The sequence below is a fragment of the Lissotriton vulgaris genome, chromosome 7 (genome assembly GCF_964263255.1).
Source record: "Lissotriton vulgaris chromosome 7, aLisVul1.2, whole genome shotgun sequence".
Lineage (NCBI taxonomy): Eukaryota > Metazoa > Chordata > Amphibia > Caudata > Salamandridae > Lissotriton > Lissotriton vulgaris.
The window spans coordinates 1,006,476,641-1,006,501,009 of NC_141695.1; the positions used below are offsets into that span (position 1 = coordinate 1,006,476,641).

At 46.6% G+C, this 24,369-nt stretch overlaps 1 protein-coding gene across 1 annotated transcript in view; it reads left to right on the forward strand.

Annotated features, from left to right (window-relative positions):
- The window catches only part of DOCK2 (dedicator of cytokinesis 2), a 2,333,210-nt gene that overhangs the window by 284,987 nt on the left and 2,023,854 nt on the right, over positions 1 to 24,369 (forward strand). Inside the window, exon 4 of the mRNA XM_086931425.1 lies at positions 1,571 to 1,626. Within this exon, the coding sequence (XP_086787551.1) occupies positions 1,571 to 1,626 (56 nt within the window). The remainder of the gene's footprint in view (positions 1 to 1,570; positions 1,627 to 24,369) is intronic.

The window sequence follows — 24,369 nt, forward strand, 5'->3', positions numbered from 1 at the left end:
AGTAAGTAGCTCAGTGATTGACATTATGGGTGAAGGAGTAGGCATGTGAGTAGCTCTATGTGTGACTGACAGTATGTGAGTGGCTGTATGGGTTTATGAGTGGATATTTCAGTGGCTGTATTAGTGAGTGAGTTGGTGGATGTGTGGCTATATGGGTGACTGAGTGGATGTGTGTGTAGTCCTATGAATCAGTGAGTGTGTATTTAAGTATGGGTGTATCAATGGTTTTGAGAATGCTTGTGTGGAAGTTGGAGTTGGTGTATGAAATTGTATATTGGGATGTGAGTGGGTGTGTCAGAGATTCTGTGGATTATATCATCAGTGATGTCACTGACCATGTCATAAGTGGGTGCTACGACCAATTGCCATTGCATCACCACAGCCGCAAGGAACCGCCGTTCCCTGTTGGTGGTGTAGCAGTCAGTTTCTCAGTAGTGGGAGCAGTGTGGTGCAGCGGCCAGAGTCGATGACCCCCGGAGCGCGAGGTTCACAGTTTCGATCCCCGGCGGCAGCTCAGCTCAGCACCATGTGACTCTGGTCAATAGCTCATTTAATCTCCCCAACAGCCACCGCGTATTGGAACCTTAAGGGGTGAAATGTTCATGCTTTAGAAATATGGTTGATATTATTATAGTAATATGCTGGTGGTGCATCTGGGGTACCACCATGCATATTACAAGTTTCAGGACAGCCAACGGTGTCATGGAAGTCTTTCCTCCATGAAAAGGTTGGCGGTTCTGAAACAAAGGGGGCCCTACAGGGTCCCCTGCTGCCGATGTGGATGGGGATGCATGCAGGGGTACACAGCATGTACTCCCCTGTGTGCTTGCACCCCAGTTCCTACACGGCATGAACTTTACAGTCCATGCCATGCCGGAACTTTTTGGGCGTTCTCATTGCAGTGCCCATTTTCAGGGTCACTGCCAAAAAATGCCCACCAGACATGAGTGAACTCGTTATCTGGCAGGCGGTATGTCCACAGGTTTGGTGGTGCTGGAGTGGGCCGCTGGTGTGGCGGTCCACTCTCGCGCCGCCAAACTCTTTATCGGGCCCCAAGTGTCTCATTAAGCTTATGCTATTGAACTTCTTTGTTGTTGCCCATCATAATTATAGTTTACTTAGGCAATGTAATGCACTTAATTCGGAAACAATGAAAAAGATTTACAGTTTATTTTATGTTTGCTTAATATAAATACTAAATTGCCCACTTGTGGTTTTACGTTCTTGCATTGCTTATTTTTCATAAGGCACCCCTCTGCGAATGAACAGGGCCTCCTGCTGAACACACAGTGCAGTAAAACGTTATTATCTGATAGAGGGATGTTCACAGCTGCATACTAGAAGAGTAACGAGTGATGTAGCTACACTAAAAAGCAGAATATATACTATTTTTTTAAGATGAATGTAAATGCTCGCCTAAAGGCAATGCCTAATTAATGCCCTTTCATTAGTGAACTCTATTATTTAGGCAAGGAACACACGCTGGTGGCCGGTATATAATTAAATTCATACGATGATGCACACATTTATATTTCTTATTTTAATGTCTATTTCTTTTTGTTTCCAACAGGGAATCTTTCCCAAATCGTTTGTTCACATCAAAGAAGTTACAATTGAAAAGAAAAGGTACCTCTTGCTTTTAGTTACTACGCAGTATTGCCCAATTTAGTAATGTGTCTTGCATTTTAAAATATTCTACAGTTCAGTATACTTTCCACAATAAAATATTGAAATAAAAGTGTGCTTGAACATCAAGAAACTTGCAGAGTGACTACACACTGGATGACAGGTCTGTCTTATCTAAAAAGAGTATTGTCTATTGTAGTCATTTTTTTAATTGTCATATCTTTGGTCTTGTTCAATAATGATGTTTTTATATGGGCCAGTGGCAGAAGACAAAGTCTCGTAATAAGTGTTAGGGATGGGTTAATAAAGACGCTTCTCACTGCCATTATGTATAACAGTACGATTGCGCTGCGGTTTTCTCTGCACTAATAAAACAAAATGTTTTCCTCTGCACATTGCACTACTGCTGTGTATGCATACATGCCTCTATGGGTAGTTATAGAACACAAATCTTTGTATAGAGCACCATCGGTGGATAGGAGAAGAATTCTAGAGCAGATTGAAGGGGAATAATTCAGGATTATTTTCAATAGGCGAGAGAGGAAAAAGCGTTCTTTGCAGATTCAGGTGGCACTGCGAAGAATATTTTTTTTCATTGAGGAGTTCTGAGGGATCAGGTAAGGAGAGCAAATCTCAAGTTGACTATGAATTATTCAGGATTCCAAGGTGAAAAACATCCCCGTTATTCACGATAGGTATCACTAATTTTATGTCCTGTTCTGCCCCTCCAGTTAATCTCCCCCTGTTGACATCAACTGTTCAGTAGTAGGGAAGCCAGGAAGGACCACACACAACATGCCTCACCCATGACAGCCTGTAGAAAAGCAGGAACCGGAGACTCAGGAATGTGAAACCAGGTTGATTTATTTAAAGAAGTACAGAGGAAGACCACAGCCACAACTGTCGATCCACCACACGCCGTGCTTCACCTCACCGGGAGTTCGCTTTCGAACGGTGGCTACTGTGACATTCTAATGACTGTCACATTGGAGCGAACCAATGGGAAACCGGTAGGGGGTGTGTGGCTCAAAGGGAGTCCCCCCGGAACAGAGGATATCACACATCCCTCTCCTTACACATTTGAAATACATTGTATATACAGTTGCAACAAATTCTCAAACTTTTTGTCAACATATTGTTCCAAGTACTTGGAGCGGCAAATCTTCCTGCTACTCGCCCTGGAAAGAAGGTTAGCCGGTCTAGAACATCTCTGCTCGGGCCCAACGTCTCTGCACATAGAATGCTCTCATTCATAGAAGCGTTGTTAGTGCCTACAGTGGGAGCAGTGTATTTGATCACCCTCCCAAGGTTCCATATTTTCCCTTCTTGAGTCTTAACAGCATTATTAAACAGTTTCCTAATCTTGGTGGGTTCAGTGTACACGGACAAGTTTGCTCTGCCAGTGGGTGCTTTGATTTTAACTAAGTCTCCCACCCTGAACTCCACGTCCTTGACCACATGCCGTCTGTCAAAATTGGCTTTCCTCTATAACATGGCCTTGCGTTCTCTGTCCTGCCACTGCTGTTCCCTATTGAGACCCATCCACCATGTATACCACTTCATCCACCCTGGTACTAGTCTTGAGTTGGGTTTTCTGGCTTTAAGCAACTCAATAGGTGTCATACTAGTGGTTTGGTGTGGTGTTAGTCAGTAGGCTTCCGGACGTTTTAAAACCTCATCTTTCCAACACAACCCACTGGCCTTCGCTAGTTGAATGCCCTCCTTGATAGTCTTATTAAAACGTTTCACCATCCCATTTGTCTCTGGGTGGTACAGTGCACAGTGCTTGTGTGCAATGCCATTGCACTCTAAGAATTCTCTCTTTTCTTTTTAACAGAGCTGCACTCCATTGTCTGTCAACAAAGTGCTTGGCAAACCTTCCCCGATGAATACTTCTAGCAGAAAATCTATTACTACCCTAGTAGTGATTTCCAAAACAAATTTTACTTCAGGCAACCTGGAGTAGACGTCTACAAGCACCAATATGTAGGGTGTACGATCGTCAATCTCTACGTCAGCCGTTTCATCGCAATCCTCACCTACCAGGCGAGAGAGACAGTCAGCAGCAAAATTCCTTGCCCCAGGAACGTATTCCACTTCGAACGTGTATTCTTGCAGGTTTACAACCCAACTCCTGATCCTGCTTGATATGACGTTGAGCCCCTTCTTACTGAAGACTTTGACCAGAGGCTTATGGTCTGTCCTCAGGTGGAACTTCATTCCCCAAAGAAAGTCTCTGAATTTGTTCATTGCCCAATGCGCCGCCAAAGCTTCTTTCTCGAGTAGTTTGACTCAGCCTTTCGTAGTGGGCGTGATGCAAAGGCTAAAGTCTCTTCTCCACTTTCCGCTAATTGCATCAGGACTGCCACGAGACCTTTGGAACTGGCATCTGTAGTCAGCACGTTCTTCCTGCCCTGAATGAAAGATTTGAGGTTGGGGGCTCCAGCTAGCGCCGTCTTGGTGTCTTCAAACTCCTTTTGGCACTCTGAACTCCGCTTGTATTTCACATCTTTCCTTAACAGGTTGCGGATGGCATACGTGCGTCTGGCAAAGTTCTGCACAAATTTGCTATAAAATTCTACCATGCCCATAAAGGATTTTATTTCATCCTTACTTTTAAGTGCTGTGAGCTTGATGATGGTGTTTTGTAGGTCGGCCTTGGGGCAGATGCCGTCCGTCATCACTTTGTGTCCCAGGAACTCCAACTCAGCACACCCAATTTTGCACTATTCTCTCTTTACTGTGAGCCCATGTTCTTGGAACCTTTTTAGGACTTGTCTGAGTCTTAGTTTGTGCTGCATGGCATCTTCTCCAAAACTTAACACATCGTCCTGGTAGCACAATACCCCAGGGATGCCACTAAGGAGGTTGTTCATGATTCACTGGAAAACGGCAGCCGCAGACACGAGACCAAATGGTATGCGCTTGAATTTAAAGGCTCCTATGAGCATGATGAATGCTGTGAGTTCCTGTGAATCAGGGTGGAGTCTGACTTGGTAGTAGGCAGATGTTAGGTCAAGAGTTGAAAAAACGTTTGCCCCCGCTAACCTGCTCAATATCTGTGTAATGTTGGGTAGAGGGTACTTATCAACTATGACTTTCTTGTTCAAAGTCCTTAACTTAATGCATAAGCGCACAGCCCCATTCCCCTTCCTGGCTGCGACAATGGGTGCCAACCACTCAGTATACTCTACTGGTTCGATCAACCCCAACCCACATAACTTTTCAAGTTCTTCTCTTACTGCTTCCTGTATAGCAATGGGAAGATTTCTGACCTTGGCTGAGACAGGCTTACTATTCTCTCTGAGTTTTATTCCGTGGGCATAGTGGTGTAGGGATCCTAATTTGTCTGTGAATACATTCATGAATTCTTCTTCTATACCTTCAAGTGTTCTACCCACTGCTTGTACCAGTATTTGGGGGTTCTTGTTGGGATTGAGGTATACTCCCAAATCTTTCTGTGCTTGCCACCCCAGGATGTTATCCCCTTTTATGGAGACGTAAATCTTAGTGACCGCCAGCCTATCTTTATAACCTACTGTGCCCCAGAAGTAACCTTTCATTTTTATGGGTTGCCACCATACCCTCATGGTCTTACATCCATTCTCTGTAACCTTAGCTTTCCCTTAGAAATCTTCTCAAAGTCCTTTGCAGATATTATAGTTAGTTTTGAGCACAAGTCAAACATTGCTTCGATGTTAGTCTCTTTTACAACTATAAAGTCTTTAGGATTGCTAACAGATTCACTCGACTTGTAACACAATTTCATCACATACCCAGGTGGAGTCACCTGTGCACGGTTTCCTGTAGTTTATATTACTTCTACAGCATTGCCTGAAGTGTCCTCTCCTCCCACACTTATTGCAAGTAACTTTCAATGCAGGGCATTCTTTGTCATTCGCTAAATGTCCCAGTTTATCACAGCTGTAACAGTTTTCTTTAAAATTCCAAACACTTTTACCCTCCTTTTGTTCTTTTTTCTGAGACTTGGCTGCTAGTACATTCTCACTTTCAACTGTAACTTAACTCACTTTTGCTTTAGCCTCGCCATCTTGTTTTATCTCATTCACACATTCCATCATGTGTTCCACTTGTTTCTCTACAATGAGTACCCCCCCCCCCCCCCAAGGGCGGGTCATCCTTCAACCACAACTCCTCATGTATACGTTCAATTTTGCACTTCAACACAAATTGATCACGTATACGCTCTTCACAAGCCCCCCCAAACTTGCACGTGGCAGGTAATTTTCTTAAATATGAAACAAATTCTGCTACCGTTTCTCCTTCCTTTTGCCCTCTCTTCCAAAAATGGTAACGCTCCATTATCGTGCTAATTTTTGGTAAAAAGTGGATATCCAATTTTTTTAGATTGATCTCATATTCATTCAACACTCTCGCCTCATTTACACTCAACTCAGGAAAATGTTCCAATGTTTCTTGCCCTTCCGCTCCTAGATAGTGCATAAGTAGTGCCACTTTTCTTTCCAACCCTAGGTTAGGTCCACAAACCACTGCATAGTTCTGGAAGACCATTTTACATTTGTTCCATTTTAAAACTGGCTCCCCTGGGGTGGATAGAAAAAAAGGGTGGTGGAGTAACATTCTGCATACTGTCTATAGGGTAGTTAGGTTACGTGTTGGAAATACAGTGCACACTAGTAGGATTTAAAATATGCTGCGTTGAGTCCACAACTGCCAATATTGCTGTACTTCAAAGCTTTCACACCTTTTGTACCTCACTATACTGTGTAGGAAGCTGAGGGGGATGCCCAGAGTGGGAAAATATCACATTAAACTACAATTTGGCCAGGCACAATGAGAACATTCAGCAAATTGGAACTACATTTTGACTATACAGTACAATCCACTAGGTGGCAGTATGGGCTTGAGAGAAGATTTTGTCCAGAGAACAGTTCCTCTCAGGGCTCTCTCGTCAAATGAAATATGTACGTCTTGTGTGCTTTTCTTTGCTTCAACAAGCATAGGATGCCCGTCAGTAAGAGAGTGTCAAGCCAAATGGTGAGAGGAAGAGCTGTACCTATCAGCGTGACAGGCCGCAAATTTCACCTCCACTGGACAAAGACTGTATATTAAAGGAAAAAAAAATCTTTTCTATGTTTGGAGCTATGCCAGTCAGCGTGACAGACAGTGCGGTGAAACGTTATAACCTGTCTCCTCACGGACTGTGTTCTTGTTTACCATCAGGCACGCCGCACACTCTACTTGAAAAAAAAATATTGCATGGAGAGACTATGGGTGTGACTCTCCCCACAACCAACACCAGCTGCGCCAGTCAGCGCGACTAACGTGGGGATGACCTGCTCTTCCTTTTCCTTGAAAGGATTGACAAGCACACGAACGGCAGATGGCGGTCGCCGCACTAGCTTCACCTCAAAATATTACGGCATGAACTTGAGATGGAGTGCAGGGGGCATATTATCAAGGGGGTTTATCTCCGCTTTTTTGGCTTTAAAAGCCAAGAAAGAGGAGATAAAATTATCTCCCTATTACCTAGCTGTCGCTAACACCAATTAGCGACAGCTAGTGGGAGATAGCGACCATCTTGGGCCCCGCTTTGCATGTCAGTGATATTTATCACTAATGACATGCAAAGTGGGCGTGCCAAGATGTTAGCGACTGGAAACAGTCGCTAACATCGCTATCTCCTATTACCAACTTTTGGAGATATTTGCGCTAAGCGCGAATATCTCCAAAAGCTAACACCTGCCCTGAGCAGTTCTTAGCCATGTTATCCAATGGGAGGTGGATAACATGTCTAAGAGCATTAGCTCGGTAATGCATGAATATCGCTGACTTTTCAGCGATATTCATGCATTGCGACCGATTTTTATCGCATTTGCGATAAACCTTGGTAATACCAAGGTTTATCTGCGATAAAAATCGCCACAGCTCAGTGGTAAAATGTTGTCTCTAACCAAGCAATAGCGATATTTTGCTTGGTAATATGCCCCCAGGTTCCTCTCTTTTTTCTCCAGAAATTAACAACTGAATAAGGTTTCCCAACAGGCCCTCAACTTCCAATGTCGTCACCTAAGAACCCACAAGAAACTTATTGGCGCACGCACTTCTCCATGCAAGGCTGCACTTGAACTCCACCTAAAGGTCACTGTGCCTTTCGCAAAGCTGGCGAAACGTCTATTATGAAAAGCATCTGCCAGAAAGACCAATTGACCCTTGGACTTGGATACAGAAAGTGCCCTGGACAGTCTGAGGTGTGACAGTCGCAAACGCACACAGTAGGTACACGTTTTAAAATCGGGCCGTGGGTGAGAGTTGATCCTTATCAGTGAACTCTCACCTTTAGGTCAGCTCGGAAACTGATTGTATTACTCACGATTTCTTTCAGACACAGTTCAGGACGCTTCATAAGCATGTTGAGGCCCCTCTCGCTGGTACTTCTGATGTGACGGATCCCATCACTCGTCGCCAGTGTAGAAGAGCAGGAACCGGAGACTCAGGAATGTGAAACCAAATAGATTTATTTAAAGAAGTACAGAGGAATACCCCAGCCACAGCTGTAGATCCACCACACGCCGTGCTTCACCTCCCCGGGAGTTCGCCTTCGAACGTTGGCCACTGTGACATTCTAATGACTGTCACAGTGGAGCGAATCAGCGGGAAATTGGTACGGGGTGTGTGGCTCAGAGGGGGTCCCCCGGAACAGAGGATATCGCACAGCCCTACCAGAGCAGCCTATAATTCCTCTATGATGTAGTAACAGTGGAAAAACCCTTTTCCCTAGGATTGCTAATTTATAGCCATGAATAATCAGATTTAGAATCTGGTGTTCATGTTATTGGTTCTCAATGAGAGCCATGTTTAACAAATTTGTTATAGCATTATTAGCAGCTATAATAATTCATGCCTGTCTTTATGGAAAGGCTTGCCTTTTGGGTCTGTACTGCTTTAGTTGCATGACATTGAGGTAAAGTAGTAGAACTAGGAGCGCCTAGTTGATGGTAAAGGTGGTATTTGTCCGGAGGTAGGACTAAAGCTCCTGAAGCCACCCTCAGATGCATACCTCCTCATACTTGAAGAGCGCTGCCATGCACATGCAAAATTCACATAATTTGTTTTTATGTTATTACCTGAAATGACAGCAAAATTGCACATAATTAAGCGTAATTGTGCAAAATGCACATCTGTCATTTCATGCCATATTTTTGAATGAAATGCGTCCTCCATGAGGTACATTTAAACAAAAGCACAGTGAACATCGGCCACTCACATTTTATTGTTTCCATGGGGCTGCTGTACATTTTTACAGTGAATTGCAAGTTCGAGTAAATTTTTACCATGAATGCTGCGCAGCCGCAGTCCATGCAGGTAACAGCCGTGGGGCCAAGTAATGGGGGATTATTTATTTAATTTTCCCTTTGCATTGTCCCTCGAAATCCCCCCTTACTCTGCCCCTCCGATGTTACTTGCACGGACAGCGGCTGATGCTGCGTAATTGCCCAAAGTGGCTTAATGGCATAATTCTGGAATTTCACATAACAAGCATGACATGAAATTCTGGAAATTACATGAATTACTTTGTGTAAGGGAGATTGCCTAAGGTCCTGGCTTTTCTTACATTTTTAAATTGCTTTATTCCGCATGTGTGGTGTAGGTAAGTCCCTACCCACAGCACAGGTTAGTGGAGTTTAATAAAAGCCGCAAACTAGGCATTCGTATATTTCAGGTTTTAGCCCCCCACCCCCCTTCCAGCAGTTAGAGACCTGGCACTCGCCCTTCCTAATATTTGCTCGCTATATCTGTGGACGGAAAATTGACCAGGGGTTCGGGCGCTGGGCTCGCTCCGGGCACCGACGGGCGCAGACGGTCTTGCCTTTGGTGCACCTTCAGCGCGCCAGCGGCGCGGTCAAGCCAGCTTGATATTTATGGCGATTGGAGGTGAAGGTAACTAGAACGCTGACCCTCAAAATGGCGGGCTTGCTCTAACAGGCGGCACCGCGGGTCGGCGGAAAATCAAATACTGGTTAAAACAATCTCATTAAAAACATTGAAGCAAAGGCTTGTGCAAAGAATGCAATTAGCAGCAGGAGTATCAGACATTCAGTAGCTCACAATAGTCATGTACCACAGGCTGCGCGGTCGAGCCAGCATGTTATTTATGGCGATTGGAGGTGAAGGCAACTAGAACGCTGACCCTCAAAATGGCGGGCTTGCTCTAACAGGCGGCACCGCGGGTCTGCGGAAAATCAACTACCGGTAGGGGAAACTTCAGGCTGACCATGATGGAGTGTGGGTATATATAGGTGCCAGAATAGTCCTGCTGAAGTGTTACCTTCTCAAAGTCATGAAGACTGCCATTCATGTTCGCAGGAGCTAAGAGGAGGAGGCAGTCAGCGCAAGTTTCAGGTTGAACATCGTGGACAATCATTGCTGTAGCGCGAAGAGCTGGTTGTCACTGGAGTTTCACGTCAGTTGACTCATGTGGACTGTTTCTGTTGGCACTAAGTGCATGTCTCATCATTGCTGGTGTTGTAAACTGCCCTTTCTCTGTGCAAAGAGTTCACTGTTTGGCCGCAAAGAGTGCAGAACCAATGTATTTTCACTTTTTCTTCAGAAGTTCTTGCTGATGCCAGCCATGGGTCCTGCACCTGGAGTGCACCTCTTAGGGATAAAGACTCACCCCAGCAGAGACTGGCAGCAGGACTCAGTCAAGTCCATTTGGTTCTGGTATGCAGGGCAGTTGCAGGGAGACCTCTGGAAGATTGTTGTGCCCCTGTAGCTCAAACAGGAGATCAGCCAACTGACCCTTGCCGTCACTTTAGCTAGCCTGGGTTTAAGACAAGCAGGTCAAATTCTTCTTCAGTCAGTAGGGCAGTTCCACTTCCCCTGACAGAAGGGCAGTTTTTCTTCAGAATCTTCCACAGGTCCAGTAGTAGTAAGATTCTGATCAGAGGCTCTGAGTGTCCCATGTTAATGCCTGATACCAAATTTTGTGTGGGGGAATTCCCTGCCCTACACCCAAAACTAGTTGTTGTCAATTCTTCCCTTTTCCCTGATTCTGGCTCAAAACTGCCTAAGGTGACAAAAGCAAGGGTAGATCTGGTGTCCCTAAATTGTTTGTTCACATCATAGAAGTTCCAATTGAAATGAATAGATACCTCTGGCTTTCAGTAACAACACAGACTTGCCCTATTTAGTAACGTTTCTTGTTTTTTAAAAATATTTTACAGTCCAGCATACTTTTCAAAATAACATATTGAAATAAAAGTTTGCTTGAACATCAAGAAACTTGTAGAGTGACTAAGAACAAACACTGGATGACAGGTGCGGCTTATCTAAATAGAATATTAAATATTGTAGTCATTTTTTCAATATGTCATATCTTTGGTCTTAATAAAAAATGTGTGTATACTGCAGACAGGAACCTCTAAAATGTAAAAATTCCGGGCAGAGCACAACTCCTCCCCAATCACTGTGTCAGGAAGAACCACATTCCTCACACCTAGGCTTTCTTTGTCTCAGTGTATGAAAGGAGCACACAGCCCAGAACAACAGAGCCATACAGAGTCAGGTGACCCAGGAAAGTGGCACAAAGAAACATTTGGTTCTGGCAGGAAAATGACAAATTTCACAAGTGGCCTTTTTCAGAATAGTAACTTAAAATCCAACTTTTCCATCAAAGAGCGTTTAAATCACAATTAATTCGAGTGCAAACATCATTTCTCTTTCTATTTCCAATCTGAAGTTACCACTTATTGTGCCAGATATACGACCTTATTTAGTGGTCGCAAACAGGAAATCGGCCTGTTTACAATCGCTAAATAGGCCTGCGCAATGTACAAATCCTATTTTGCGAGTCGGTAACCTATTACGACTCACAATTAGGGTTTGCGATTCGTTATTAGGAAGGGGCGTGCCAAGGGTGTTTTTTACCGCCTACTTCAAGTAGGTAGTAAGGCACTGGCAAAAAGGAAGGGGTCCCAAGGATACCCCTTCCCCTTTGCGACTGGCAGCGAAAATATTTCTAAAGAGCAGGCAGTGGTCCCACGAACCAAAACCTATTCTTAAAAAATTTGACAGATACGTTTAATTTTTACTTTCTTAAGTGCACCCCGGAGAATGGGCTGAATTTAAAAAAATCTGCTTTATTTAAAAAGCAGTCACAGACATGGTGGTCTGCTGACCACAGCAGGCCACCATCCCTGTGAGTGCCGGCCTTTCCTAATGGGGTCGCATATTGCGATCTGCCTCAGAATATTAATGAGGCCGGTCATTTGCTGCTCCATTGGGAATCGCAAATAGTGTCTGAGCAATTGTTGTACATCCCATTTTGTTAGTTGCAAATTGCGAATCGCAAAACGTTTCAATTTGCGACTCGCAAAATGGAATAGTTGTACATCTGGCCCATTAAGTGTAACAAGGCAACCTAGTGTTAATCTATGGAAGTGATAGGCCTTGCAACAGTTAAAAATTACTTTAGGTGTTTTTCCTTGACTGGGAATGTAAAACCTATACCCACATATTCTATTGATTAAATGCTATGCATCCTGCCCTTGGAGCCTTTAGGTCCTATCTTTAAGGCCTATCTTTAAGGCCTACCTTTACTTCTTAACTTATCCCGTTTGAAAATCGTTCTTAGTTGTACAACTATGTAACTTCAAATGTTTTATACTTCTAGTGTTATTACAGTGTTTATTATGTAATTTTATCCCTTTAGTTTTAATGTATCTTTACCTGTATGGTATGGTTTTATCTTTTATGGCTCTGTGCCGAATAAAGGTAAATTGACTGAGTGCTGCTACTCACTGGTGACATTTAATTTACAGGCAGGGCCCTGGGGACATGTAGTCCCATTAACTTTACGGACAAGGAAATTAGACGTACCAATCAGGTCTAAGCCAATTTTACCATGTTTTAGGGCAAGAGCACAACCACTTTACCACTGGTCAGCAGGGAAAATGTGCACAGAGTCCTGAATCCAATAACAACGTGCACAGCAAAAGAAGGCAAAAATTTGGGGTGAACTTGCAAAAACGGCCAGGCCCAACATGATCCCCCTTCAGCCAAAAGCTAGGGTAGAATAATCCAGACCTTGATAAACTTTCCTGTTCAGGTGATAGACCCTCCGCCCTTTGGCTCCGACTTCTGTCCTTTTACCAAGGAAAACTCTGCCTACAAGGACAACACCCGGCAGAGGGCCCGGTCCATCCACTGCCAGGTGGAAGTGCCAAGTAGGGGCCCCGGGCAGGTCATACTTCCAGCCTTGATGTTGGCCTACATGTCCTTGAAGTTTCTATGAGTGGGGTTGCACCAGACCTGGGTGTTAGGCACCCTACTTCCAATCCCCTTCACACCAGCTCAAGGGTAGTATCCTGAGACTTGTCTCTCAATCTGTGGAAAAAGGTAGGGCTAGGACCTTTCTCAAGATTTGCCCGGCGCTAACCGCCCTTGTACCATTCAAGTTTACCAAGCAATGAGGCAGGCGCCGGAGACCAGAAGGCAGGAAACAGAAGTTTATTCCGACGGAGCAGAACACATCAGAACAGACAACAAGGTATCATGTCGAGGTGCTCTAACAGCCACTCGGAGGCCTGGCCTCTTATACACTGGTTTATGGCATGTGACCTTCCTTTAATACAATCACAACTTTGTAGAGCATGGGAAAGACATCCCCGTAACCCTCGTGTTAATCCCACCCCCATATACATTCACAATAGAGGTCCTCAACCTGCTGATAAGAGAGAGAGTCATCTCGCAGCTGAGTGTGTTGTCGAGTCTTAGGATGTGTGCGCCTGATCATGTCACAGGGGGTGGGGAGGCCTGGATCAAATAGAGGGACCTTTGAAGGAGAGCGACCTCATACAATAAAGAGCAGTAAATGATATCTTCCGGCTTAGGCAATGGCCTCGGACCTGTGTGGACAGTCGGACACGGGGTGAGGGGCCATCAATGGAGAGGTATTCATGCTGTGTGGACAATCCAGTGCAGGAGGGAGGTTTAGCAACAGAGGGGCATTCATGGGAGGGGAGGAGGTGCTGGTCAGGCGCTGGCGTGACTCTCAAGGACAGGGTCATGCAGAAGGGTCGTGCTCAGAAGGAGGAGGGAGGGGGAGCCGGGGTGCGCAGAGGATGCTTGCTGGGTCAGAGGGACGTGCTGGCGATCGATCGTGGACAGGGAGACCATGATACCTAAAATGGCTGCCATGCACGTAATACATAGGTGACCTAGAATAGCTGCCGTGCATGTAGTACATAGGTGACAAGCTGGCGCAGATGATGTTTAGATCGCAAGTCAAAATTCCACAGTCCTCCCTTTTAACATATCTCGCCAACTTGTCAGTTTGAATTTATCCCCATAAGGCCACGTATTTCTACTTCATAGAGGGGGCTCATGTGCTCATTTCGGAAGTCCAAAGTCTTTGGGCACATACAGTTAGAAACAAGGCCGCACAAGGGTGGCAGACATTGGATACCTAAACAACACCCACATAAGATCACAACAGGTATCAACACAAAGGAAAACAACCTCCAACCCCAGTTCTTCAAAGTGTCCCAAAACCAGCTCCCAAGCGACCATCCTTCCTGTTCTTGGTGAACCTCCGAGGAAAGTCTGTGGAGGTGTTCAATAGCCTTGTAGACTGAAGGCGAGTTGTCAGGCACGTAGGTGCAGCAGCTGGATCCGATGATGCGGCATGCTCCTCCTCGGTCGGCCAGGACCACGTCTAAGACAAGACGATTTTGGAGGGTCACGAGGCGGACCGCCTGAAGCTCCGCAGTGTTGTTGGCGAGGATACCAGCCGTGATGTTGATCGTTGTTTCTACTGCCTGGGTCAGATGTCGGATAGCACGGCTGTTTGCCATTGGGCCCCACAGAGGAACAAGTCCCTTTGCTGCATCCAGGAACTGTGCTCCAGTGGAGTCGGCTTGTCCAAGGTCGTCTGCACGCCTCTGCCGGTGATGGTTGGCTGGGGCTACATATGTGGGTGGAAGAACGAAGGCAATGTAACAGATACCCTTCCAACCCTTCGGGAGCCAGGTGTAAGCCTTGGTGCCACACACAAAGTACATGTTCGGAGAAGCAACGAAGGAAGGGGGGTCAGCTGAGTCCAATGTTCTGGTGATTCGGCAGGCGCTGTAACCCACCAGTTGCGTTCCCTGGCCTTCTAGGCACACAAGGCCGGTGATGTTGATAACAGACAGGGCCACAGTCAGAGTGGCGGTAGTTTGTTTTTGCAGATGAGTGAAGGTGGTTCTGGCTGGATTGTGGAGCACCTGTACTTCGACTCGTTCTTTGGCAGGAATGTCTTTGATGAAGGTGGCGCCTGTGAGCGCAGGACACAGGGCAGCAGGAGTCTTTCAGGTTCTGTTCAGCCAGAACCCAGAGTAGAAGTGTGACACTGTCCGGCCGGAGGTGGCGTTGTCCTTGTGGCTCTCTTGCATGAGGATCAGCCAGGCGAGGCAAGAGCCGTGAACTGAGAAGGGTGAAGGGATGAAGGGAATAGAGTGTCCAGTGGCATGCGGGAGCAACCCGCAGATCCAACAGTTTGTAGCATTTGCAGCAAGGTTGTGTTGGTGCAACAGTTGCACGAAGGAATTGTTCCAGAATTCCCTGCGCCTTTCTCGGAGCTGAGGCGACAGAGATATTAGGTGATGCTCTTTCAGGGGTGTTGGCTGTGCAGTAGGTAGCAATGTCTCATGAGCCGGTGTGCTTTCCTCCAGAATCCAGAAGGAGGTCATGAGGAGGAGGCAGAAGAGGAAGGCAATGAAGAGTGCGATTGTCTTTGATTTGTGCAAGTTGTCAGTCTTTGGATTTCTATACTGGGTATTTCCTGTTGCTTCCATCATCTTCTTATCTGGCGCTTCCATCATCTTCTTATCTGGCGCTTCCATCACCTTCAAGGGGGCTCGGTAGCGGGCAGAACCACAGACTTCGTTTAGCTTCTCTCCCGGCAACCCTTGATTGTGTTTAGGTCACCGTTCTGAGATTTAACTTAGTCCGTGGCCTACTTAGCCGAAACTCCCTCCTTTCGACGCAGGAAATACCCTTCTCTGGATGGCACGGTGGGATCAGAGAATTTTGCAAGTTCGAGTGCCTCAGTATCGGGATAACAGTCCAATATCGGTCGGTCTTTGCTCAGGAGCTCTTCTTGGGTGCTGACGTTTTCTGTCGTGGCCAGGTTCGCAGAGACCTTCCGGCAATGATGCGCGTGCAGCCAGTGCTTCTTCCCCTCCACTCGGAGTGCTGTTCGGGTGGTGATCAGCACTTGCCAGGGGCCCGTCCACCGAGGTTCCAGACTCTTGGTTCGCTGGAAATTTCGTATTAATACGAAATCTCCCGGTTGGATGTCGTGGCCGGGGCCCCTGGAAGCATCGGGGATGGCCTGCTGCACCTGTTGATGAATGACAGACAACGTTTTAGTTAACTTGCACAAATAATCAGATAGTAGGACGTCCGGGACGTCATGAATGGAGGTCGGTTTGGGAGCAGTCCAGAGATTCATCGGACGCCCAAACACGACCTCGTAGGGGGTCAAATGGTGCTTGGTGGGGGTGGAACGCATCGATAACAAGGCCAGTGGGAGGGCATCCGGCCAGTTGAGTCCAGTGGTGGCCACTATTTTTGCCAGTTTCAGCTTCAGCGTGGCATTATGGCGTTCCACTAGACCAGCGGATTGGGGGTGGAAGACCGCATGAAATCGTTGCTTCACCCCTAACCCCTTTAGGATTAATTGGATAACCTCAGCTATGAAGTGGGGGCCATTGTCGCTCCATAAAATTCGACAAAGGCCATAGCGAGGGAAGAATTCCTTCAGTAGTACTTTGGCAGTAGTCATGGCAGTGTTGTCACGGGTTGGATAGGCTTCTACCCATTTGCTGAAGGCACACACGATGACTAGTACGTACTTCAGGCTTTGGCATCTCTCTAATTGGATGTAGTCCATCTGAAGGACCTCAAAGGGATGATTGGGGGTCCCGAACCCTCCCCGGGGTACTACAGTTCCTTTCCCGGGGTTGTGTTGCAGACAAATAAGGCACTGCTGAACCAGGCGTCTGGCTGAGTCGGGGATTTTATCGTTATGCCAGACTTTGGAAATGAGTTCGATCATGGGTGCAGATCCTATGTGTGCGGGGGAGTGAGCCATTGTCAGTATGGGAATCAGATATGAGTCAGGCAGCAACCATTTGTTTGCATCTTTTGTTCGCCAGCAACCCTCCTCATCCTTCAAACCCACCCTTGCCCATTTAGTCAATTCGTGAGGGGTGCTGGCCGACTGTATGTCTCTGATCATTTCCCTTGTGTCACTCCATTTTTCTGCTTGTGACCTAGTCACATATATGCGTGTCACTGTCCTATTCTCAGCTGTGGTTCGTGCAGTGATGTCGGCTAATGCATTCCCTTGTCCGACTAAGTCTGTCACTCTTTTGTGTGCCTGACATTTGATCACCGCTAATCGTTTGGGGAGGAGAACTGCTTCAATCAGAGCGGAGACTAGGTCTCCATGGAGGATTGGGGTGCCGTGGGACGTCAGGAATCCCCTCTCCCTCCACAGGAGCCCAAAATGGTGGACCACCCCGAAGGCATACTGGCTGTCCGTATATACGTTCGCGGTGGTCCCTGCGGCTATGATGCATGCTCGGGTGAGGGCTATCAGCTCCGCTGCCTGGGCAGATCGTTGTGTGATGCAGGCTGTCTCAACTACTGTTTGGGCTGTCGTCACTGCATAGGCAGCTGAAGTGGTGCCATCTGGGAGTTTGATGCATGAGCCGTCTACCCATAGCTCTCCATCGGGGTCAGGAAAAGCAGTGTCTCGGAGGTCAACCCTACTCCTAGTTTGTTCGTCTGTGAGGGTCACACAGTCGTGTATGGGAGGAACGTCGGGGTCGTTTTCAGGCAGGGGTAACAATGTGGCAGGATTCAAAGTCGTGCATCTCTTAAGTGTGATGTGGGGTGCAAGCAGAGTCAACTCGTACCCTGTCAGTCGTGCACTAGTCAGGTGTTGGGTCTTTGTCTGGTTCAAAAGGGTGTCAACTGCATGGGGCACTAATACAGTGAGGGAGTTGGAAAGTACGATTCCCTCGCTCTGACGGATGGAGACAGCAGCGGCAGCTACTGCTCGAAGGCAGGCAGGTAAGGCTCTGGCTACAGGATCAAGAGTGGCGGAGAAGTAGGCACAAGGGCGCTGCTTAGGGCCAATCGATTGAGTCAGGACAGACAATGCGCATCCCTCCCTTTCGTGGGTGAAGAGGGAGAAGGGTTTGGAGTAATCCGGCGTTCCGAGGACGGGTGCTGAGCAGAGTGCATCCCGTAATTCCTTAAAGGAGGCTTGACACTCAGCGGTCCAAGGGAACGGGGAGGGGGCATCCTTGGTCAGTAGGGCAAGTAATGGTTTCACAATGAGGCTGTAATTAGGCAACCACTGTCTACAAAAAGAGGTTAGGCCAACCAAAGAGCGGACCTGCTTTTGCGTTTTTGGGATGGGGGTGTCTAGGATAGTTTGGATTCGGTCAGGGGTAAGTTTCCTCCCTTCCTTGGACAGAAGATGGCCTAGGTAAGTTACTTGTGGCTGGCAGAACTGTAGTTTCTTTTTGGAGACTTTATGGCCATTTTCTGCAAGGAAGTGTAGGAGTTGGACGGTGGCTGTCGTTGCCAGCGGGGTGGTGTCGGCCGCCAAAAGGATATCATCGACATATTGGATCAACACCACTCCCTCTGGTAGCTGGAAAGCATCCAGCTGTCTTTTGAGGGCCTGGCTGTAAATGCTGGGACTTTCAGTGTACCCCTGGGGAGCTCTACAGAATCGGTATGAGCGAGATTTTAAAGTGAAGCCGAAAAGATAACGGCTGTCTGGATGGATGGGGATAGAGAAAAATGCGTTTTTAAGGTCGATAACAGAGAAGGTGGTGGCAGTGGACGGGATGAGGGTCAGAATGGTGGTGATATCAGAGACCACAGGATATTGGGGTACAACTACTTTGTTAATCTCTCGTAAGTCGATGATGAAGCGGTACGCTTTCTCATCTCCTTCACCTTGCTTCTTAACAATGGGTAGGATTGGGCTGTTGCAGACGTTGCTAACCACCTCTTCAACCACTCCTGCATCTACCAGAGACTGAATAATCGCTACCAGTGCTTTCTCACCCTCGGGGGATATCCGATACTGTGGAAGCTTCGGGAGTATGGCGTCCTGTCGTACAGTTATGTGAATAGGATCAATCATCATTCGCCCCACATCAGAGTCATTTTTGGCCCACAGGTACGGAGGCAGGGTGTCAAGCATTGACAGGTCAGCGTCAGTTATGGAGTACATGTGTTGTGGGGGACGGGACCTGGACATGTCTGGGTTGTCGTACAGGATGACTCGTATTCCATCTGGGGAACACCTAATGGTAGCTCGAAAATGCTTCAGTAAGTCAATGCCCATAATGGCGTCAGGGGAGTTGGAGGAAAGTAGGAATGTCGCGTCAGCAGTGTTGCTTTCTAGGTCAAAGGTAATAGGTACGGACAGGGGGTTAGTGGAGGGCGTCCCATCGAAACCTATCGACGTTATGTGTGAGCCAGACAAGGGTGCCCTTGGAATCAGTCGTTTTGATAACACACTACGTGTCGCCCCAGTGTCTACCAAGAATGGAGACTCTGTACCCAAGACCTTAGCGGTGACATAAGGACCTTGCTGGTCAACACAGAGCTCGACTGGATCCCTCCCTTGCCCCTGGCAGTCCTATGCAAAATCGGGGGCATTTTCACCTTCGGATAGCTGATATTGATTCTGTCGGGGACGGTCAAATGTATTCAGTCTTCCTGATCTGTCATTGTTAGTGTCGTTGGAGTTCCCTCGGCCCTGTACTCTATTCCTCGGACCACCTGCCACATCCCTGGAATCCCTATTTCTATTCATCTCTAGCAAAACCGGACACTGGAATTTCCAATGGCCGAGCCCTTTGCAGAAAGCGCATTGGTCATTGCTAACGTCTCTCCGTCCAGGGTGAGATGTCGGGGTGTGATCCTTAGGAGGTAGATCTCTGGGGGTGTTTGATTGGTAGTTCCCCCTTTGATGTTCCCGTCCTAGCGCTATACCCTGTATCTGGGCTATCATAACCCTTTCCTTTAAATCTTTCTTCTTTTTCTCGGATGCCCTATCATTCTCATTCTTTTGGTGCTCGTAATACTGAGCCATCTACTAGGTGGCAGTATGGGCTTGAGAGAAGATTTTGTCCAGAGAACAGTTCCTCTCAGGGCTCTCTCGTCAAATGAAATATGTACGTCTTGTGTGCTTTTCTTTGCTTCAACAAGCATAGGATGCCCGTCAGTAAGAGAGTGTCAAGCCAAATGGTGAGAGGAAGAGCTGTACCTATCAGCGTGACAGGCCGCAAATTTCACCTCCACTGGACAAAGACTGTATATTAAAGGAAAAAAAAATCTTTTCTATGTTTGGAGCTATGCCAGTCAGCGTGACAGACAGTGCGGTGAAACGTTATAACCTGTCTCCTCACGGACTGTGTTCTTGTTTACCATCAGGCACGCCGCACACTCTACTTGAAAAAAAAATATTGCATGGAGAGACTATGGGTGTGACTCTCCCCACAACCAACACCAGCTGCGCCAGTCAGCGCGACTAACGTGGGGATGACCTGCTCTTCCTTTTCCTTGAAAGGATTGACAAGCACACGAACGGCAGATGGCGGTCGCCGCACTAGCTTCACCTCAAAATATTACGGCATGAACTTGAGATGGAGTGCAGGGGGCATATTATCAAGGGGGTTTATCTCCGCTTTTTTGGCTTTAAAAGCCAAGAAAGAGGAGATAAAATTATCTCCCTATTACCTAGCTGTCGCTAACACCAATTAGCGACAGCTAGTGGGAGATAGCGACCATCTTGGGCCCCGCTTTGCATGTCAGTGATATTTATCACTAATGACATGCAAAGTGGGCGTGCCAAGATGTTAGCGACTGGAAACAGTCGCTAACATCGCTATCTCCTATTACCAACTTTTGGAGATATTTGCGCTAAGCGCGAATATCTCCAAAAGCTAACACCTGCCCTGAGCAGTTCTTAGCCATGTTATCCAATGGGAGGTGGATAACATGTCTAAGAGCATTAGCTCGGTAATGCATGAATATCGCTGACTTTTCAGCGATATTCATGCATTGCGACCGATTTTTATCGCATTTGCGATAAACCTTGGTAATACCAAGGTTTATCTGCGATAAAAATCGCCACAGCTCAGTGGTAAAATGTTGTCTCTAACCAAGCAATAGCGATATTTTGCTTGGTAATATGCCCCCAGGTTCCTCTCTTTTTTCTCCAGAAATTAACAACTGAATAAGGTTTCCCAACAGGCCCTCAACTTCCAATGTCGTCACCTAAGAACCCACAAGAAACTTATTGGCGCACGCACTTCTCCATGCAAGGCTGCACTTGAACTCCACCTAAAGGTCACTGTGCCTTTCGCAAAGCTGGCGAAACGTCTATTATGAAAAGCATCTGCCAGAAAGACCAATTGACCCTTGGACTTGGATACAGAAAGTGCCCTGGACAGTCTGAGGTGTGACAGTCGCAAACGCACACAGTAGGTACACGTTTTAAAATCGGGCCGTGGGTGAGAGTTGATCCTTATCAGTGAACTCTCACCTTTAGGTCAGCTCGGAAACTGATTGTATTACTCACGATTTCTTTCAGACACAGTTCAGGACGCTTCATAAGCATGTTGAGGCCCCTCTCGCTGGTACTTCTGATGTGACGGATCCCATCACTCGTCGCCAGTGTAGAAGAGCAGGAACCGGAGACTCAGGAATGTGAAACCAAATAGATTTATTTAAAGAAGTACAGAGGAATACCCCAGCCACAGCTGTAGATCCACCACACGCCGTGCTTCACCTCCCCGGGAGTTCGCCTTCGAACGTTGGCCACTGTGACATTCTAATGACTGTCACAGTGGAGCGAATCAGCGGGAAATTGGTACGGGGTGTGTGGCTCAGAGGGGGTCCCCCGGAACAGAGGATATCGCACAGCCCTACCAGAGCAGCCTATAATTCCTCTATGATGTAGTAACAGTGGAAAAACCCTTTTCCCTAGGATTGCTAATTTATAGCCATGAATAATCAGATTTAGAATCTGGTGTTCATGTTATTGGTTCTCAATGAGAGCCATGTTTAACAAATTTGTTATAGCATTATTAGCAGCTATAATAATTCATGCCTGTCTTTATGGAAAGGCTTGCCTTTTGGGTCTGTACTGCTTTAGTTGCATGACATTGAGGTAAAGTAGTAGAACTAGGAGCGCCTAGTTGATGGTAAAGGTGGTATTTGTCCGGAGGTAGGACTAAAGCTCCTGAAGCCACCCTCAGATGCATACCTCCTCATACTTGAAGAGCGCTGCCATGCACATGCAAAATTCACATAATTTGTTTTTATGTTATTACCTGAAATGACAGCAAAATTGCACATAATTAAGCGTAATTGTGCAAAATGCACATCTGTCATTTCATGCCATATTTTTGAATGAAATGCGTCCTCCATGAGGTACATTTAAACAAAAGCACAGTGAACATCGGCCACTCACATTTTATTGTTTCCATGGGGCTGCTGTACATTTTTACAGTGAATTGCAAGTTCGAGTAAATTTTTACCATGAATGCTGCGCAGCCGCAGTCCATGCAGGTAACAGCCGTGGGGCCAAGTAATGGGGGATTATTTATTTAATTTTCCCTTTGCATTGTCCCTCGAAATCCCCCCTTACTCTGCCCCTCCGATGTTACTTGCACGGACAGCGGCTGATGCTGCGTAATTGCCCAAAGTGGCTTAATGGCATAATTCTGGAATTTCACATAACAAGCATGACATGAAATTCTGGAAATTACATGAATTACTTTGTGTAAGGGAGATTGCCTAAGGTCCTGGCTTTTCTTACATTTTTAAATTGCTTTATTCCGCATGTGTGGTGTAGGTAAGTCCCTACCCACAGCACAGGTTAGTGGAGTTTAATAAAAGCCGCAAACTAGGCATTCGTATATTTCAGGTTTTAGCCCCCCACCCCCCTTCCAGCAGTTAGAGACCTGGCACTCGCCCTTCCTAATATTTGCTCGCTATATCTGTGGACGGAAAATTGACCAGGGGTTCGGGCGCTGGGCTCGCTCCGGGCACCGACGGGCGCAGACGGTCTTGCCTTTGGTGCACCTTCAGCGCGCCAGCGGCGCGGTCAAGCCAGCTTGATATTTATGGCGATTGGAGGTGAAGGTAACTAGAACGCTGACCCTCAAAATGGCGGGCTTGCTCTAACAGGCGGCACCGCGGGTCGGCGGAAAATCAAATACTGGTTAAAACAATCTCATTAAAAACATTGAAGCAAAGGCTTGTGCAAAGAATGCAATTAGCAGCAGGAGTATCAGACATTCAGTAGCTCACAATAGTCATGTACCACAGGCTGCGCGGTCGAGCCAGCATGTTATTTATGGCGATTGGAGGTGAAGGCAACTAGAACGCTGACCCTCAAAATGGCGGGCTTGCTCTAACAGGCGGCACCGCGGGTCTGCGGAAAATCAACTACCGGTAGGGGAAACTTCAGGCTGACCATGATGGAGTGTGGGTATATATAGGTGCCAGAATAGTCCTGCTGAAGTGTTACCTTCTCAAAGTCATGAAGACTGCCATTCATGTTCGCAGGAGCTAAGAGGAGGAGGCAGTCAGCGCAAGTTTCAGGTTGAACATCGTGGACAATCATTGCTGTAGCGCGAAGAGCTGGTTGTCACTGGAGTTTCACGTCAGTTGACTCATGTGGACTGTTTCTGTTGGCACTAAGTGCATGTCTCATCATTGCTGGTGTTGTAAACTGCCCTTTCTCTGTGCAAAGAGTTCACTGTTTGGCCGCAAAGAGTGCAGAACCAATGTATTTTCACTTTTTCTTCAGAAGTTCTTGCTGATGCCAGCCATGGGTCCTGCACCTGGAGTGCACCTCTTAGGGATAAAGACTCACCCCAGCAGAGACTGGCAGCAGGACTCAGTCAAGTCCATTTGGTTCTGGTATGCAGGGCAGTTGCAGGGAGACCTCTGGAAGATTGTTGTGCCCCTGTAGCTCAAACAGGAGATCAGCCAACTGACCCTTGCCGTCACTTTAGCTAGCCTGGGTTTAAGACAAGCAGGTCAAATTCTTCTTCAGTCAGTAGGGCAGTTCCACTTCCCCTGACAGAAGGGCAGTTTTTCTTCAGAATCTTCCACAGGTCCAGTAGTAGTAAGATTCTGATCAGAGGCTCTGAGTGTCCCATGTTAATGCCTGATACCAAATTTTGTGTGGGGGAATTCCCTGCCCTACACCCAAAACTAGTTGTTGTCAATTCTTCCCTTTTCCCTGATTCTGGCTCAAAACTGCCTAAGGTGACAAAAGCAAGGGTAGATCTGGTGTCCCTAAATTGTTTGTTCACATCATAGAAGTTCCAATTGAAATGAATAGATACCTCTGGCTTTCAGTAACAACACAGACTTGCCCTATTTAGTAACGTTTCTTGTTTTTTAAAAATATTTTACAGTCCAGCATACTTTTCAAAATAACATATTGAAATAAAAGTTTGCTTGAACATCAAGAAACTTGTAGAGTGACTAAGAACAAACACTGGATGACAGGTGCGGCTTATCTAAATAGAATATTAAATATTGTAGTCATTTTTTCAATATGTCATATCTTTGGTCTTAATAAAAAATGTGTGTATACTGCAGACAGGAACCTCTAAAATGTAAAAATTCCGGGCAGAGCACAACTCCTCCCCAATCACT